This window comes from Cucumis sativus, chromosome 5 (genome assembly GCF_000004075.3).
Source record: "Cucumis sativus cultivar 9930 chromosome 5, Cucumber_9930_V3, whole genome shotgun sequence".
NCBI classification, from domain to species: Eukaryota; Viridiplantae; Streptophyta; class Magnoliopsida; order Cucurbitales; family Cucurbitaceae; genus Cucumis; species Cucumis sativus.
In genome coordinates, this window is record NC_026659.2 from 29174105 (window position 1) to 29193664 (window position 19560).

Genomic DNA, 19560 nt, shown 5'->3' on the forward strand with positions numbered 1-19560 from the left:
TAAACTAGGATCTCCCTTGATTATCACTCTTCTGTCTTGATGCATAAAAGTCAGTCAAATTTTGCCAGATGATACCAAGTGAATATAGCCACTACATTCCAAGTACTACATCTACACCCCCTAACTCCAATGGTAGAAAATTCGCCACTACCCTCCAATCATTCAATGTCAACTCTACATCCTCACAAATTCCTTTGCCTTTAATAGCTGTATTGGATCCCAAAGTGAGAGGTGTCTTTTGTTGCTATTTGTAGATCCTTCACCAGCTTCTCAGAAATAAAATTGTGGGTAGCACCACAATCCACTAAAATCACCACTTCTCTCCCTTGGATGTGCCCTCTAACCTTCATTATAGTACCTGAGTTTGACAACCCTACAACAAAATTAATGGATAATTCTACAATGGCTTGATCTTCCTCAACTATTGTCACCATTTTTAATTCTTTCCCCTCGTTCTCCATACCTTCTATAATCTCAAATTCCTCTTTGTCTTTTGTGACTACATTTGAAGTTCTTTTTGATCTTTCATTTTGCATTTATGGTCATGGGAGTACTTCTCATCACATCGGAAACAGAGGCCCTTCTCCTTTCTGGCTTGAAACTCCGCATCAGATAGTCTCCTCATAGGTCCCTCCTTAGTTTCCCCATTTGCCACTCCTCTTAAGGTGATTGTTCTCATGAGAAACGTAGTATTACCTTTATTCTCATTAGGATTGGTAATTATACTAGATTTGGTAACAGTCGAAGAGTGAGGTGGATACTTACCTTTACTATATCCTTTGAGGTTAGCTTCTACCCAGATAATTTCTTGATTTTCTACCAACTGAGCGACTTGCATCATCTGAGCCAATCTGGTTGGTCGACAAAAATCCACTTTAGCCTTGATCCACGACAATAAGCCGTTCATGAAAGTCTCTTCAATCACCCTATCCTGCAGATTTGATAATGGTGCCTTTAGTTTATCGAACAAGTTTCGATATTCTTCCACTCTTGTTTCTTGTCGCCACATACTGACCCTTTGTGGACCGATCAAAATCGTACCAGTAGTCGTTCCTTCAAATTTGGCCAATCCACAAATTTTTCTCTTTCTTCTTGCGCCCTATACCAATTCAGTGCTGGACCTTCGAAACTAATTGTTGCAACAAGTAACTTCTCAGCATCAGTTAGTTTGTGAATCTGGAAATATCTGTTGGCTCGAAACAACCAAGAGTCAGGGTCTTCGCCATTGAACACTAGCATCTCAACTTTTTAAAACTTATTTCGCTCTGTATTTCCGTCTTCGTTTTCCGACTTTCCTTCTCGCATTTTGCGTCTGTTGTCCTTGCTTGATGATCCTTCTCCTACTCTGGTCTTCATCGTTAAAGTTTCACGCACACTCGACTCGATCATCTTCTCACTCATGGCGGATCGTTCCTTTGCTATCGAATCCATAAACATCATCATCTGATGAGTTTTCTCTGTTTGCGCACTCAGTTTTCCATCGCGATCTCTTCCCTTCTCGAATCGATTGCTATGATACCAATATGATGGAACACTAAGGCTGTGTTCTATCAGTGGAACTTTATTGATAATTAAACCAACGTCGAATACAATATCAAAGAAGAATAGTAACACGAATTGAGGAAATCTCAATTCGGTTACAATCTCTTTCTGTTACCTTATCTCTCAAAGGTGCACAGATTTCCTGACTAAAACTCAAAACCTAACTGCCCTTCCCTCCAAGATTACAACTCTATTTATAATGCATATCCTAACTAACTCTCTCAACCCACTTGCATATTCTAACTAACCAACTCACATGTGCCAACACTAACATTCTCTTTCTTCTTCTTTCTCCTACTATATTGGTGAATGATGGGGGTCTATCAGAATGACACCAAAACCAAAACCAAAACCAAAATTTTCATTTTTCGCTTTTTCTCCAACCATTTTTGGAACTACATTCTTCGTGCTTTCAATTGGAGTCTGGTTTTTCCGGGGAACATTTCACAACTCCTATCCCTTGTTCTTGACCCTCCCTTCAAAGGCAGAAAAGGCATAATTTGGAAGCAGTTCATGAGGGCTTTCTTATGGTCCACTTGGCTTGAATGCAACAATTGCCTCTTCAACAACAAAGAAACACGTAGGTATCTTCCTTGTTCATGTTCGTAACACTCTATCTCTTGGTGTAAAATGTCAAAACATTTCATTTCGTATAGGTATGACTCTTTTGACCAACTGGATATGTCTTCTGTAATCCTTTGGTCTGGGGCCTCTTTGCCCTCTCTTTGTAATTTCATCCTTTAGTGAAATTGTCTCTTAACAAAAAAGAAAAGTCTCTTAACAATAGTAATACCGTGGACTGTGTTTAGAGACACCCTTCCTTTCTGTTGCTCCCACAATAGTGCAATCAGGATCTCCATCACTTGCTGTGGGGTTGGGTTGCCCTTTTGGGAGAAGGGCAAATTGTCGTGGCATGCTAATTTCTTTGGCATTTTTTGAGGTACTTGGGAGAAAGAATAGAACTTTTAGAGTGGTGGACTGGATGGTGAGGAAATGTGGGGGGTGGCGAGGTTTAATGCTTCCTTGTGGGTGTCGGTCAGTTGAACTTTTTAAATTATGACCATTTTAATTTGGTTTCATTTTCCTCAATGATTGCCTTGTGTGTTATGAAATGATAATTTTAACGGTTATAAATGTTTATGAGCATGCCAAAATGAGCTTAGCTCATTTGTAATTGGTATGACCTTCCACTAGAGGGTAAGAGGTCAGTCCCCCATTTCCACAACTGTTGCGCCAATAAAAAAAAAAGTTCACGAGCACATAAATATAATTAGTCAGAATGAAATTTTCATTTTCATTCTCAAATTTGATATTCTTTTCTAGGACGATGAAACATTTTATTTTTCTTTATTTCTATTGTAGATTTATTCATATGAATCAATATTTTATCCTAAGAATTGTAAGCAATGGTTTCAATATATCAATTTTTTAGAATGTAGACTGTTGATTTATTAAAATCGATGTTAAACAGAAAATGCTTTTAAGTTCGTCGATGTTAAACAGAAAATGGTTTTAAGTTGTTAACTCCACAAAGTGTACATAAAAAATATAATGATAAATTGGATAAGGTTCCAATTATAATTTATAAAGAAGTCTTTTGATTTAAAGATAAAAACACATACGATGATTTTGAACTTTTCATATTTTGGAGGCATGGGCAGGAAACAACACACACTTACCTAAACCCTAAGGCTACGGTTATATCCATATTTTTTGAAGTTTTTAAATTAAGCTTAGAACTTTACTTCTGCCTTTAAGCTTTTAAGTTCTCTAATCCATTTTCTACTCATTCGCCTTTAAGATTTTTTTTGAACGAGGAAACTATCGAGCTATGGGAGCCATAGGTTATCCATGAGGATAAACTAGTAGCCACCATAACACCAATTTATTAGAATAACCAATCTACTCATTAGCCTTAAGTTTTTAAGTTTTCTAGTCCCTTTCAACTCTTATTTTAAAAAACCAATCAAAGTTTTGAAAACTGAAAATAATAGTTTTTTTTCAACACTTGACTAGAAATTCAAGTCTCTACTAAAGTGAACCGTAATTTTTATGTTTTTGTTCTCAAATTTTTATTGAAGAAAAACTGGATAATAGTACTCTTTGTACATGAAATTATTATTAACTTACAGATTAAAATGTAGATTTTTGACTTATAACTTGGTTATTGAATTAAATAGCTATAATGTTTAGTGTCTGACAATTTTGAGCTGCATATAAAGTTGGTTTTTTGACTTAATATGATTAGAGAGAGTCTAAAGTGATTCAAAAGTTTTTCTCCTCAACTTCCTTTTAGATATAATATGGTTTGGTACAAACTAGAGCTTTCCCCTTGAGGGCATGAGAATTTTGTACAACTGATTTGTTTACTTTATATTTGAAGGTTGCACGGGAAACTAATGAAGAGCTTCGTAATATCAAGGCATTTCCAACTGAAGGATTTGATGTTGGTGCTATCCTTTCTATTGCTAGGAGGTATAGCCCCCGTTGACCACCCATCTTTTCTGGCCCCCTATTTTTAATGAAGTTGGGTTTTCGGTTAAAAAATTAATTTTCAATGGCACCACATTGTTGGAGTTACGAGCAGTGGTTAGGTTGATTTTCATTTGATGTAATCATTTTGCTGTGATAACTGGTGAGGATGTTTTCATGATTGTTACTTCTGTTGATTGGTCAGACAATTATCTAGCGAACATGAGGCCACTAGGATTGAAGCATTATATTGGATATCAACACTTTTAGACAGACATCGAACTGAGGTGACTATGATATTGTCAGTTTTTTGTTTCTTCTATTCACAGATCACTTGTCTTTAACATATGGATTGGCCTATTACTTACCCTAGAATTATCTTATTCGATCACCATTCTCCGTATTATGTTTTCTTTTTACTTAATATTGAAAGAAGAAAAATAGAAAGATAAACTATTTTACGTGGAAACCCTAGAACACGGAGAAAAACGCTATTTTCTTATTATTTTTCTCTATCTCATAATGATACAGGGAGCATTTATTTATATGTTATAGAACCCATAATAAAAATAATAAAAGATAATTAGGGCACTATAAAAATCTTAACAAACTCTCGAGCTTTCAACATCCAACAAGCTTGCTAATTCTAACACTTCTCCTCAAGTTGGGCCGTAAATGTCAAAAAGACCCAACTTGCTAACACAAGACTCAAAGCTTTGTCTAAGAAGTCCTTTTGTGAGAATATCAGCAATTTGTTGGCTTGAAGGATGTAAGGAATCCATAAACTACCACTGTCCAATTTCTCTTTGATAAAGTGTCTGTCAATCTTTACATGTTTAGTTCTGTCATGTTGGACTGAGTTATTAGGAATGTTGATAGCTGTCTTATTATCACAGAAAAGTTTCATAGGCACCTCATAGTCCTGGTGAAGATCAGATAACATCTTTTGAAGCCAAATTTCCTCATAGATTCCCAAACTCATGGCCACGTATTGCACTACTCTTGGCAACAACCCCTTGCTTCTCCAAGTAACGAGATTGCCCCATACAAAAGTACAATACCCGGAGGTAGATTTTCTATCAACAATAGACTCTGCCCAATTAGAATCTGTACATGCCTCAATACACCAATTAGACCAAATTAACATGCTGACGATATCTGCCATATTTGGGCAATATATCCATGATATTTCAGCAACTTATCCACAACATTTTAACAATATCTTCATATTTGGGCAATAACTAACTAAGAGGTTATGAGTTCAATCTCTATTGGCTATCTACCTAGGAGTATTAATTTTTTACGACGTTTTTTTGACACCCAAATATTGTAAGGTCAAGTAGGTTGTCCCATGAGATTAGTTGAAGTGCGCTTAAACGGGTCCAGACACCCATGAATATAAAAAAATACACAATTAATGAAAAATGTACGAAGGTGTTAGGAATATTTTGAGGTCAAATGTGAAAATGAAAGTTTTGGATGGTTAAAGAAAGGTGAAATGATGTGAAAATTTAATGGAAAAGGTATGAATGAGCTTAAAAAAATATACAGGTTCTTCCTTTTTGGGCTTGGCTTTTTGTATGCCCATGTATTCTTTCATTTTTTCTCAATGAAAGTGGTTATTTTCGTTAAAAAAAGGAAAAAATTACATGCAATCGTATAGTTTCATGCTCCAGTGTCATTTTCCTACATTTTATATTGTCCTGTAATTATTTTCCATTTCTTGTTAGAATTTATGTTCTCACATTGACATTTACATATATATATAAATAAATATTTATTGATAAGAAACATACATCTGTATTCATACAATTGATGATTGAAAATGGTAAATTACAGATGTCAAAGTTTCATTAACTAATCATAATAGCAATTTACATCAATTTCAATAAAGACCTCAATATTCTCATGTACATAGATATTTCAAACCTTGGATGTAACTAATAACTCATTTCAATTACTTCATTTTTATGGTAACATTCACATTCTTTAATTATTTTATAAGCATTTGTGCTATGTTATTTATTTACTTCAGCAGTGTTATTGAGCCTTCTAAGATAGTTAGATTGTTCATTGTAATTGCTATCGATCTATCTAGATATATACTGATTTCACTTCATATCTTGGTTTCTCTTTTCTGTGATTCTTGTGGGTAGTTAATCTTCATTCCTCTTCTGGACAGGTATTAATCTATTTGGATGATATACTTGACAGCCTTCTTCAAGCCCTATCTGATCCTTCTGATGAGGTAATCATTTCTTCTGGTGATTTGAGTTTAGGTTCTCATCTCTCGTCTTTTATTTGGTCCGTAGATTTTGAACGGTTATTTTTATTGGGTGTGATCATACCAGCACTAATGCACCGGATCCCATAAGAATTCTGCAGTTAAGTGTGCTTGAGCAAGAGTAGTACTAAGTTGGGTGACCACTTGGGAAGTCCTTGTGTTGCACCCTTTTTTAAAAGTAATAATAAATAAAAGAACGGTATTGATTTCAGTTTGCATTTGGTCCAAAGGCTTCGAAATGTTATACTTTTCAGTTTAGTTTCAATGTTGTCCTTGGCTGTTAAAACAATATGTTACCACTTTTACCTATGGGTTTTCTCTAATGCTCATTTGATCCTTGATGTTAACTTTCTGTTAGTTAATTTAAAGAAAATTTTAATGTCTACATGGTAAGACAATTTACTTCTTTTTGAATGATGTGTTTTTGTATTTTAAGTGATGTCTCTCCTTCCCTGCCTCACAGCCGCACTAACCTTCTTCCTTGCCTCCCTGATGCTGCCACCTTTTCCTACAGTCGATCCTCTGTTTCCACCCTTTCCCTTTTCCATTCTACGTTGGAGTGGATTTGAAATGATGGCAGATAGCAGCAGGAGATGGCAATGACGGTGGATCAACAAAGTGAAGGGGCAGTCTAATAGGGAGAGATGGGAGAAGGTGGAGAGAGGGAGATAATTTTCCAAGGGAGAACATTGTTTTAATAGAATTTTACATAGCTCAAAATACTTCAGAAGTAACTGTTGTCATGTCACTATTAAATTAATTAAAAAAACTACACAACTAAAAGAAAGTTGCAAATTTGAGCATAAAATTAACTGATATAAAATATCTACTCTTGATCAAGAAATTAGAAAGTTATGTTTCTTATTAAAAGTAAAAAAGAAAGGTTAGAGGTTCAAATACACATATTTCAAATTGTTGGACTCAAAAGGAAAAAGGTCATAACTGAAGGAAAGTTAACATCAAGGGACAAAAATGAGCATTTGTGAAAACTCAGCGGAAAAAGTATAACATTTTGACACTGAGAGACCAAATGAAAATTAAAAAAAATTTAAACCAAAATTGTTGGGTAAAAGCATAACATTTTCAAATTTAGGAAATAAATAAAAACTAGACCCAAAACTTGGTGGTAAAATTGTAACATTTTGAAACCTAAAGTTAAGCTAAAAAAACTTGAACCAAATGCTATTTTTTCCATGCTTTTATTTATTATTGTTTGTTATTTTTCCTATGTTTTTATTATCTTCACTTTTAAAGAGAATGAATCCATTGTGTTCTCGGGTCCTAATTATTCTTAATTTCAAGCTTGGGTCTCAGTCCTAATTAAAAGATTTTGAACAATGGTTACCATGAAAGATCAAGGTTGATGAAGAATTTGATCTATTGATAAAACTGAGTTCTATTACTCGGATTATTATTTGACTGTTCGAAATTATGTATGGGTTTTCTAATCATTATTATTGCTGGTTATTTTATATTGGATGCCGTCATAGGTGGTGCTCCTTGTTCTCGATGTTCATGCTTGCATAGCGATAGATCAGCAACATTTTCGCCAACTTGTTGTCTTCCTAGTGCATAATTTTCGGATCAATAATTCTCTTCTGGAGAAGTGGGTTCTTTTCCCTCCCTCCTACTTATTTGTTGTTGCAACGATGATTCTGATGTGTTGATATTTATTTTTTTGATGTACAAAGTATATGTTGTTTATCATTTTCATAGGCGTGGTGCATTGATAATACGCCGGTTATGTGTACTTTTAAATGCTGAACGAGTCTACCGTGAACTTTCTACAATATTGGAAGGAGAATCAGATTTGGATTTTGCTTCTACTATGGTTCAGGTTGCTATCTCTAACAATTTATTTTTCTTTATTTTTTCTAAACCTTGCATAGGTAGCCGAACAAATGAATCACAGTTGTAGTAAGGCCTGAGATTTCAATTAATTGCATATTTCAAAGTCTACATGATTGTTTGTCTCAACTGTCATAATTTTTCTTTTAGTTGTGTGTGAGAGCAACAAAGAGATTCATTCGCTGTTGTAGCAAGGCCTAAAACTTCGACTAATTGCATTTCTCTAAGTCTACTTGATTTTTTGTCACAACTGTCAAATATACTTGCGTACTTTTGCATAGAGGGTTTTTTTCTTTTTTTAGTTTTTTGTGTGAGAGCAACATAGAGGTTCATTTGAACGGCCAAATAACACTATATAGGAGACAAACGGATAAGGCACCCTTTTTCCCAAAGGATTACAAAAAAACCTAGTCTTAGATGATGGGAGTCTAAGGAGTAATTTCAAAGGTGCCTATGCTCAATATTCCAAATAGGGCCAGTATGCTGTACAAAACCACAAAAGAAAGAGAAAAAATACTTCTTACCTGAGAAAAGTTCCAGAGTTCCTTCAGGCTTTCAAAAGAGCCAAGGGACCGAATTCTTCCAAAGCACTCTTGCATTCTTTTCGCTTGTTTTGGCCGAGATCTGTTTTGGGCAGTTTGTTTGGTTGTTTTTCTCTTTTCTTGTTTTGCTCTTTGTATAATTCTCTTTACTTTGAGCATTAGTCTCATTTTCCTTTATTAATGAAGAAGCATGTCTCCGTTTAAAAAAAAAAAACAATTCCTAGGGACTTTAATCAGCTACCTATCCAGCAACTTTGGTACACATCCTTGCCAGCTGACTATATTCCCAGAAAAATTCCAAGCACTATCTGCAAAGTTGGAGTGAAGTAACAGACGGTCGACGGGAGAGGGTTTTGTAAAGATACTGATAGTATCTTATTTTATTGACTTGAATGTACGAATTACAATATCAAATAATCAAAGGAAATTCACACACTCCTATCTAAACCTCAATCTAGTCAGAACAGATTAGAACAAGGCAAGCAAAATATGGAAAAACTCCTAACAATGTAAACAACCAAACAACTATTAAATATTGATGGCTTCGCCCCATCTTTCCTCCTCCTTTCTTCCTTTTAATATGTTTTGCTCACTGACGATTGTGAAAGATCTTCCCCGATATTCTCTCCCCCATATAATCTCTCCTATAATCTTGCGTGGGTTGATATTTCAGTTACTATTATTTTTCTGCTTTATTTAAATAATATCGGTGACCTAGCAGGTTTCCTCACTTCTGAAATGCATTAAGCAAATGTTAGGGGAGTGCTAAATGAGGATAACAGGTTAAGAGGCAATGAGTTCAATCCATGAGGGCTATCTGTGTGGGATTTAATCTTCAACAAATTTCTTTGACATCCAAATGTTGTAGGGCCAAACAGGTTTTTCTGTGAGATTTAGTCAAAGTCCACCTGCGTAAGCTGGCCTGGACAGTCATAGATACCCAAAATGAAAAAAAAAGCTGCAAACCTCCACTGAGTATTGCCCAAAGTATTGATGCTGCTAAGAGAAGTAATCCACAAGAAGAACGCAACTCTTTTATCAATCTTACTATCCATATTTGATTAAACTTGTATTGGGGTCCATTGGTTGTTAGATTTGCCTACTTTACCATCCATATCTGATTGCAATATCTTCGTCCAGCACTCTTCTTTGTATAGGAACATAGAGTTTTAGCTATTTGGGAATTTGCTGTACTTATTTTTCTTTCAAACACTAAAAGGTGGAAAGAGAATCATATCTGAAACTTCAGGATGGTTTCAAATGTGTTTTTTTGTATGATCACTGTCTCAAAATACTGTTTCTAATGTCAGAAACAAAGGTGCTTAATTGGTTACACTCCTTTTGACCCTCCCCCTTGTTTAAATATTTTTTTCTATAATTCATTGTAATTTTGGTTCAGGGTCTGCTATCTTTCCATTTCGGCATGTTTACTCTTTTAGTTTGCTACAGGCACTCAATTTGATTTTGCTGACTTCCTCTGAGTTATCTGGTCTTCGAGATCTTTTAAAGAAATCATTGGTGCATGCAGCTGGGAAGGACCTTTTTGTTTCTTTATATGCATCGTGGTGTCATTCCCCAATGGCTATTATTAGTCTTTGCTTATTAGCACAGGTAGAGTTTGAAAGAGTAAACCCTTGAGTTCTGTATCAAACTATCTCAATATCTAAATGAAAGTGTTACCAAAATTTTTCCTGTTTCAATATTGTTATTTTACTTCTATATGACAGTCATACCAGCATGCTAGTGTGGTGATTCAGTCTTTGGTGGAGGAAGATATTAATGTGAAATTTTTAGTTCAGCTGGATAAACTCATCCGCCTCCTAGAGACTCCAGTCTTTGCTTATCTAAGATTGCAGGTACGGAATGATTAAATACAATACACTTTCCTATTGGGTATTTGAAATGATATTCTATAGTAGTCTCTTGCAATTTCTTCATTCTCTTTCTTACAATTTCTATTCAGTTGAATAAATTTAATTATTGTACCTGCTACTTTTTCTCTTTCTGTTCTTTCTATTATATTTTTTTGGTATAAGAAGCTTTCTTTCAGAAAAACGAAGGAAAATAAAGTAGAGCCTAATGAATGTATGCCTGACCACAAGAGCAACACAAAACAAAAACATTTACAGAAAATGGGCTTCATTTGTTTTTCTTGCATGTTTATTCTTACATTTAGAAAGAATGGGGAGGGGAGGAAGAAAACTGATGTGATCCATTTGTGTTATGAAGATGTGGTAGGACTGAAGTTAGGCTATCATCTTGTAGTATCGTGTTACTTAGTTTTTTTTTTTGTTTTTGTGTTTTTTTGTTTTGATTTCATATATATATTATTTTTTAATCTTGGGTTTTTGTTATTGTTTTGCCTGTTTTGTGTTTCTTCATTTGCATGACATTTTATCGGATACCATCACGGTATAATTATTATAAACATATACTTGAAATATTAACCGTGCATATGGTACTTGGGCATGTAGATTACAACAATTTTGTACCATGTGATGGGAAAGCCTTGGAAATTATTTTATAATGTTGAGTTTTTTTTTCTTTTTTTCTTTTTCCCCCTCTCTTTTTTACTTTTTAATTTGGGGTAAGAAATTGAAATGATTATCCCATGTGGAAGAATTGGAAGGTAAGATGAGTTCTCTCTCAACCTAAAGCCAAATGAACTAATGAAAAAGTAGTTTAATTAGGTCCCACAAAAAAGGAAAAAGAAGTCATTCGTGTTAAGAAAGAAGTTTTGGAAGTCGATGGAAGAGCACAACAATACGCTCACAATCAATGCATTCTAGGCAGTCCTCTTATTATTCATTCTAATTAGATGTTCTTTCGGAAGGAAGGCTTACTGTCTTCCTCGGTTTGTCTTGGGAAAATACAATAATTTTGTTTTAGGTATCTTGCACTGTTTATATCTTCTTAAATAGGGTACACCTTTGGAATTTTTGCAGCTTCTCGAACCTGGAAGATATATGTGGCTGTTAAAAGCATTATACGGCCTTCTAATGTTACTTCCCCAGGTATGCCTTGTTAATCTTCACTGCTCCTTTCCATTTTTTTTTCCTTCTTCCTTATCTATATAGACACATATCTTAAATATTTAGACCATACTAACTAGAGTTTACTTGCTGCCACAATCCACTTAGATTCAACCCTTTGTCTCTACGATTTGAAAATAGACCATATTAACGATAGAAAATAGACAATATTTGACCAATAGGGAAACGACGGAGATGATCTCTCTTCTTTCTTTGCTGGAGGGCTGTTGTTTTAGGGAGGGGAGACGGGATGCTCATGTTTGGAACCCTAATCCTAGTCGGAGCTTTACATGTAAATCTTTGTTTAGTTTGTTATTGGATACCAACACTGACCCACCTATGGAGTCGGTTTTGATGTGGTCTGGAGGACAAAGGTTCGTAAGAAAGTTAGATTCTTTATTTGGCAAGTCTTGCTTGGTTGGGTTAACACCATTGATAGGCTTGTTAGCAGAATTTCGCTTGTTGAGCCTTTTTGCTGCTTGCTTTGTCGGAAGGCCGAGGAAGATCTTGATCATTGTTTTTGGGATTGCCAGTATACTCGAGCAGTGTGGAGCTCTTTCCTCCAAGAGTTCAGTATTTTCTTTGTTGGGATGCAAAGTGTTAAGAGTGAAGAGATGATCGAGGAGTTCCTTCTCCATCTGCCCTTCAAAGATGAAGGGGATTTTCTTTGGCTTGCCTAGGTGTGTGCAGTTTTGTGGGACATTTGGGGTGAGAGGAACAATAGGGTGTTTCGGGCCAGAGAAAGGGTGTCTAGATTTGGTCTTTGGTTAGATTTTACATGTCTCTTTGGGCTTCGATTTTGAAGAGCTTTTGGGCTTATTTCATAGGAAACATTCTTCTTAGTTTGTTGGGCTGGTTTTTTTCTATGTCCTTGTATTCTTTAATTTTTTCTCAATGAAAGGTGTTGTTTTTGTTATAAGAAAAAGCACCAGTGTTACTTTTTCCCACTATATATTAATGCGGAGGATATGCACATGCAACTTCTTATATTGATTTTTCTTTTGGGCATAATTGAAAGATAGAATTTGGTCACAAGATTCTGAAAATTATGTCTACTGTACTTGTGTCATCTTACTTTGAATACGTAGATCCCGTTATCCTGGATGTTTGCCTGAACACAGTATTTTTACTTTTGAATTTCCTGAGTGGGACTGGGGTCCAATCCTAAGAGTAGCTTATTCGATAGTTTTGGATGGCATGTAATGGCTGTTTGGAAAAGAGCCGCTCACTCTGTGTTTGGTAAGCTTTTCATAACTGTATAGACGGATGGAATACCTCTTCCTTCTGGCCTTGAGGATCCAAAGTTAGTTTCCATTCGTACACTTTATCTTTTCAGCTCTAGGAGGAATATTTATTTAATTTTCTCTTTCACAATAAACCAACCTTTTGTTGAGATATTGTAAGGATTCAAGCCCAAAACAAAACAGCCCTCATGCCTACTAATAGGAAGAGGCTCTAATACAAAAGAATTATGCTAAGTTGATAATTACCAGTATATATATACTAATTAAACACCCAGAAGAATGAGTTAAACCTGAGCACATCCAAAAGATCCTCTCCAAACCGCTTGACCCACGTTTGCCTGAAGCCTTGCACTAGTCTGCTGTTTTTTGCTTGGTTGGCAGGAAGCATGCCCAACCTTGATCATGCTAACCTCTCTAGTGGGTGCGTACCCCCCACTGCAAGGACAATCCCTTATTTTTCTAACCTAAGAATAATGCAACCCATTCTATACTTGTAGGATGACTGCACTACACCGACTTTTGTGGCATGGCCACAAGATAAAGCAGTAAATTGGACAATGTTTTAAACCTAATAGCTAGTTTTCGAATGAGAAGACCACAAGGAAGCCAGTTTAATCCAATGAATAGACCAAGAAAGGGACTTGTCATGAAAATACATTAATTTTGTTTAAACAAAATCTTTAATAGAAGAGCTTTTATTTATTCCTTTTCCTGAAAAACTCGAATAAAGGAGCTTTGCATTGGACTATAATATCTGTGAGCTTTTGGAAGAGGGCCCACCAAAATTTGAAGAATATTTCCCAAAAAGACATGTCAAATCTTCACTGAAGCTGAAGAAATGATAATAGTCTCCCCCAGGCTGAATTAGAGAAACAGCACTCACAGAATAAGTGTTGCAAGTCTTCAGTATGAGCCAAGCATATAGGGGACGACGAGGGAGAAAGATAGTGTTCTTGAAGCCTGTGTTGGAGGGTGGCAAAAACAATTATTTGATGTTGTAATTTGTACATTCAAGTCAATAAAATAAGATACTATCAGTCTTTACAAATTGGTATCAGGGCGTTGAAACCTGGGAGAATCCACGCTGATGGCTAAGAGAATAGAAGAGAGGATGGACTTGGTGGAACAACTTCATAGGCTTCCAATCATGGATGAGAATTTGTCGCTTGTGGCAACAAACATTAAAGAAATTAATACTCAAATTGATAAGCAACAACAACAGATAGTTCTAAAGTACATTGAAGGAAAGAATTCGGCGACTGGAAAGATGACAGAAGGCACGACAAGCCAAGCGAAGAGCAGCACCGTAGGGATATCCATCATAATTGACGAATCCAAGAGGATGAAGATGTCTGAGGATGACAAACCAATGGATCAGAGCAAATTTAAGAAAGTGGAGATGCCGATATTCAATGGGACCGATCCCGATTCATGGTTATTCCGAGCAGATAGGTATTTCAAAATTCATGAACTGATCGATTCAGAGAAATTCACAGCGGCCGTTATCAGTTTTGACGGGCTTGCCCTGGATTGGTATCGATTGAATGACGAGTTAGAAGCATTCACGAGTTGGGAGAACATGAAACTGAGGATGTTGGTCCGATTCCGAACAATCCGAGATGGGTTGCTGGTGGGAAAATTTTTATCCATTAAGCAAGAAACAACAATAGAAGAATATCGAAACATGTTTGACCGACTGTTGGCCCCAGTAACCTTTCTGCAAATAGTAGTATTGGAGAAGATGTTTATGAATGGGCTTAGCCCATAATAGAAGACCGAAGTCGAGACGCTGGAACCAATGGTGTTGGCCTATATGATAAAATTAGCACTGAAAATTGAGAATCGGGAAGTGGTGAGACGAGAGTGTGGACTGAGTAGTGCGTATGGAGGGAAACAACAACTCAAATTACCATTGGCAAAACACACAGCACCACCAATAGCTAACGACACACAATTGGTGGGAAGTTGGCCAATGAGGACTATAACACTGAAAGAGTCACGGGGGGAGAGAATCGGCGGGAAGGCCAAACGAAGAGATTGTCTGATGTTGAGTTCCAATCACGGAGGGAGAAGGGGTTATGCTTTAGATGGAGGAGAAATATCACGCCGAACATCGATGCAAAACTAAAGAGCAGAAGGAACTTCGAACGCTGGTGGTAAAGGAGAACGGGGAGGAGTTGGAGATTGTTGAGGAAGATTATTACGAGGCAGAGGCTGAATTTAAAAACACTGAAGTTGAGAATGTGGATAACCTGAATATTGAATTGTCCCTTAATTCAGTAGTGGGATTGACTAGCCCAGGAACAATAAATGTGAGGAAAAATAAACAGAGTAGATGTGGTAGTCCTCATTGATTGTGGTGCGACTCATAATATTTCATTGCTGATAAATTAGTCAACTCACTGATTTTGCCAACCAAGGAGACATCTAATTATGGTTTGATCTTGGGTTCAGGCACTGCCATGAAAGGAAAGGGAATTTGTGGGAGAGTGGAAGTATTATTGGGAGAATGGAAGATCATTGACAGTTTTTTACCCTTGGAGCTAGGAGGGGTGGACGTGATTCTAGGTATGTAGTGGCTTCATTCCTTAGGAGTCACAGAGGTTGATTGGCGAAACCTAGTATTGTCTTTTCAGCATGAAGGAAGGAGAGTTATAATTAAGCGTGACCCCAGCCTAACCAAGAAGAGAGTTAGCTTGAAGAACATGATGAAGACATGGAAAGTGGAAGATCAAGGGTTCTTGGTAGAATGTAGAGCTTTAGAAGGAAGGGCAACAGTGGAGGAGTGGTATGACGAAGAAGTAGTGCCACCTGTGGAGAACACTATTTCCTCTCTGCTTAACCGATTTGAAGATGTGTTTAAATGGCCGGCAACGTTACCACCACCAAGGGAGATTGAGCATCACATTTATTTTAAAAAAGAAACAAATCTGGTAAACGTTCGACCATATCGGTATGCACACCACCAGAAAGAGGTGATGGAAAGGTTAGTGGATGAGATGTTGCAGTCAGGGATCATACGACCAAATACTAGTCCTTACTCCAGTTCTGTATTACTGGTTATGAAGAAAGATGGGAGTTGGCGTTTCTATGTCGACTATCGAGCTTTAAATAATGTAACTATTCCGGATAAATTCCCAATTCTGGTGATAGAGGAGTTATTTGATGAACTAAATGGGGCTAACATGTTCTCCAAGATAGATCTGAAAGCCGGCTATCATCAAATAAGAATGCAACCAAGAGATATAGAGAAGACTGCCTTCCACAAACACGAGGGTCACTACGAATTCTTGGTAATGCCATTCAGTTTGACCAACGCTCCAACAACCTTTCAAGCCTTGATGAATCACATATTTCGAACGTTTATGAGGTGTTTTGTTTTAGTTTTCTTTGATGATATTCTAGTATATAGCAGAGGGATAGAAGAGCATGTGCAACATTTGGAAGTGATATTTGAGATCCTAAGGGAGAATCAACTCTATGCTAATTTTGGGAAATGCAGTTTTGCTAAGGCTCGTATAGGCTATCTGGGGCACTTCATTTCAAAACCAAGTCATCGAAGTTGATCCTGAAAAGATTCGAGCCATCAAGGAATGGCCGTTCCTACTAATGTCTGCGAAATTTGGGGATTTTGGGGCTAACCGGATATTATAGGAGGTCCGTTCACAACTATGGCAGTATGGCTGGCCCGTTAACACAATTATTGAAGACAGGAGCTTATAAATGGACGGACGAAGCTAATGTGGCCTTTGTGAAACTAAGATGGCTATGATGACATTGCCGGTTTTAGCTATGCCAGATTTCAACTTACCATTTGAAATAGAGACTGATGCTTCCGGCTATGGAGTGGGGGCTATCTTAATTCAGGCAAAAAGACCCATAGCTTAGTTTAGTAGAACTCTATGTGCTAGAGATCGAGCAAGACCTGTGTATGAGGGAGAACTGATTGCTTTGGTTTTTGCAGTGCAGCGTTGGAGACCATATTTGTTGGGGAGGAAATTCACGGTGAAGACAGACTAACGATCGTTAAGATTTCTCCTTGAGCAAAGAGTAATTCAGCCCCAATATCAAAAGTGGATTGCTAAATTGTTGGGGTACTCGTTTGAAGTAGTTTACAAGCCGGGATTGGAAAATAAGGCAGCTGATGCCTTGTCCAGAGTTCCTCCAACAGTGTACCTAATCCACCTGTCAGCTCCTGCTTTGCTTGACCTGGCCATAATTCAGGAGGAGGTTGAAAAGGATCCAGCGTTCGGAGAAATCAGAAGAAGGATAGAAGAACAACAAGAGGGGGTTCCTAATTTTTCATCACAGCAAGGAGCATTGAAGTTCAAAGGAAGGGTGGCTCTTCCAAAGTCTTCTTCCTTAATACCTACAATCATGCATACGTATCATGATTCGGTATTTGGAGGGCATTCAGGTTTCCTACGAACTTACAAGAGAATAACAAGGGAATTGTATTGGGAATGTATAAAGAAGGATATCAAGAAGTATTGTGTCGAATGTTTAATCTGCCAGCGGAACAAGTCGTTGGCTCTATCTCCAGCCGGTTGGCTTATGCCTCTTGAGATTCCAAATGCGATCTGGTCAGATATCTCAATGGATTTCATAGAGGACTTACCAAAATCTGCAGGATGGGAAGTAATTTTTGTTGTAGTGGATCGATTGAGCAAATATGCACATCTCCTAGCACTAAAACATCCTTATAGCGCACGGAGAGTAGCTGAAGTATTTGTTAAAAAGGTAGTTCGACTCCATGGATATCCTAGATCAATAGTTTGTTATCGGGATAAAATCTTCCTCAGTCATTTCCGGACGGAGATGTTTAAGCTCACCGGTACTAAGCTACACAAGATTTTGGCTTATCATCCTCAGTCTGATGGGCAAACGGAGGTTGTGAATAAAAGTGTAGAAGCCTACTTGAGATGCTTTTATGGGGAGAAGCCAAAGGAATGGAGTAATTGGTTGCACTGGGCAAAGTATTGGTACAGCACCACATACCATAGTTCGATTGGAATTACACCATTTCAAGCGGTGTATGGCAGACTGCCTCCCCCATTGATTCAATATGGAGATATGGACACCCCTAACTCCACACTTGATCAACAGCTGAAGAAGAGGGATGTGGCCTTGGGAGCTTTGAAAGAGCACTTACGGGTAGCTCAGGAGCGGATGAAAAACTATGCGGATTTGAAACGAAGAGATGTAGAATTTCAGGAAGGTGAGTTGATATTTCTTAAAATCATGCCATATAGGCAAATGTCCCTGAGGAGGAAGAGGAATGAGAAGCTTTCACCTAAGTATTTTTGTCCGTACAGAATACTAGAGAAGATATGGGCCATGGCATATAAGTTAGAGCTTCCGAGTTTGATGATGATACATCCTTTGTTCCATGTGTCTCGGTTAAAAAGGGCACTTGGGAATCATCAACCATCAACATTTAACTGCACCTGGGAATCATCAACAAGTACACCAGTTGGTTCCTTTTATAAATGAAAAGCATGAATGGCTGAAGAAGAGATCTATGGGTACAGAAAGAATCCAGCCACTAAAGATTGGGAGGTACTTGTCAGTTGGAAGGGATTACCTCCGCATGAAGCCACTTTGGAAGATTGCAATGATTTCAGACGGCAGTTCCCTGATTTCCACCTTGAGGACAAGGTGGATTTGGAGGAGGAGAGTGATGCTAGGCCATCGATATTATTTAAATATAGCAGGAGAATAATAGTAACAGAAATATCAACCCACACAAGATTATAGGGGGAGAGAATATTGGGGAAGATCTTTCACGATCGTCAGTGAGTAAAACTAAAAGGGAGAAAAGAGGAGGTAAGAAGAGAGAAGAAAAATATTCCAGATTAGGAGAGGCTGCCGTCTCTCAGTTCGAGAGAAGCAGAGGATCGACATCAAGTTTATTTAATAGTTGTTTGGTCGTTTACATTGTGAAGAGTTTTCCATATTTTGTTTGCCTTGTTCTGATCTGTTCTGATTAGATTGAGGTTTAGATGGGAGTGTGTGAATTTTTCTCTGATTATTTAATATTGTAATTCGTACATTTAAGTCAATAAAATAAGATACTATCAGTATCTTTACACTTTACCTTTGCATTTCTTGGGAAACTTGAAACATGTTCGTTTCTGTAATGAATAGTAGTATTTTTGTGATCCATTAGTTGATTTTTTGTTTACCTATGTTTGACTACAGCAAAGTGCTGCCTTTAAGATACTACGAACACGTCTCAAAACAGTGCCTCCGTACTCATTTAGTGGTGAGCACTTCAAGCAATTATCATCCGGGAACTCCTACTCTGTAATGCATCACATGTCTGGGTTGAATATAAATGAAGATGGTGATGTAAGTCAGGATGCTGGGAACTCTCGTAATGGAATTAACTTCGCTGCTAGGCTACAACAATTTGAGCACATGCAGCATCAACATCGCTTACATGAAAAAGGGCAGACACTGTCACGAACCAGTACACCACCTCCGCTTACAAAAACGGTTTGTTGGCAAACTTATTTTCTAATTCCTTTAGCTTTATAGCTTTCCTGTCATTTACCAGCTTGGTTTCAGAGTTAAGTTTTCAATTCTATTGAGTG

The 19560-nt window shown here is 37.1% G+C and overlaps 1 protein-coding gene and 1 non-coding gene across 2 annotated transcripts in view; both read left to right on the forward strand.

Moving 5' to 3' along the window:
* Window positions 1-19560, forward strand: part of LOC101214803 (protein VAC14 homolog) — a 28057-nt gene that overhangs the window by 7518 nt on the left and 979 nt on the right. The window contains exons 11-19 of the mRNA XM_004142327.3: window positions 3926-4017; window positions 4220-4301; window positions 6197-6262; window positions 7789-7904; window positions 8015-8135; window positions 10138-10299; window positions 10416-10544; window positions 11634-11702; window positions 19166-19462. Coding sequence (XP_004142375.1) covers window positions 3926-4017; window positions 4220-4301; window positions 6197-6262; window positions 7789-7904; window positions 8015-8135; window positions 10138-10299; window positions 10416-10544; window positions 11634-11702; window positions 19166-19462 — 1134 coding nt within the window. The remainder of the gene's footprint in view (window positions 1-3925; window positions 4018-4219; window positions 4302-6196; window positions 6263-7788; window positions 7905-8014; window positions 8136-10137; window positions 10300-10415; window positions 10545-11633; window positions 11703-19165; window positions 19463-19560) is intronic.
* LOC116404171 lies at window positions 6349-6467 on the forward strand. The gene has a single exon (XR_004217112.1). It is a non-coding gene; the product is annotated as a 5S ribosomal RNA (ribosomal RNA).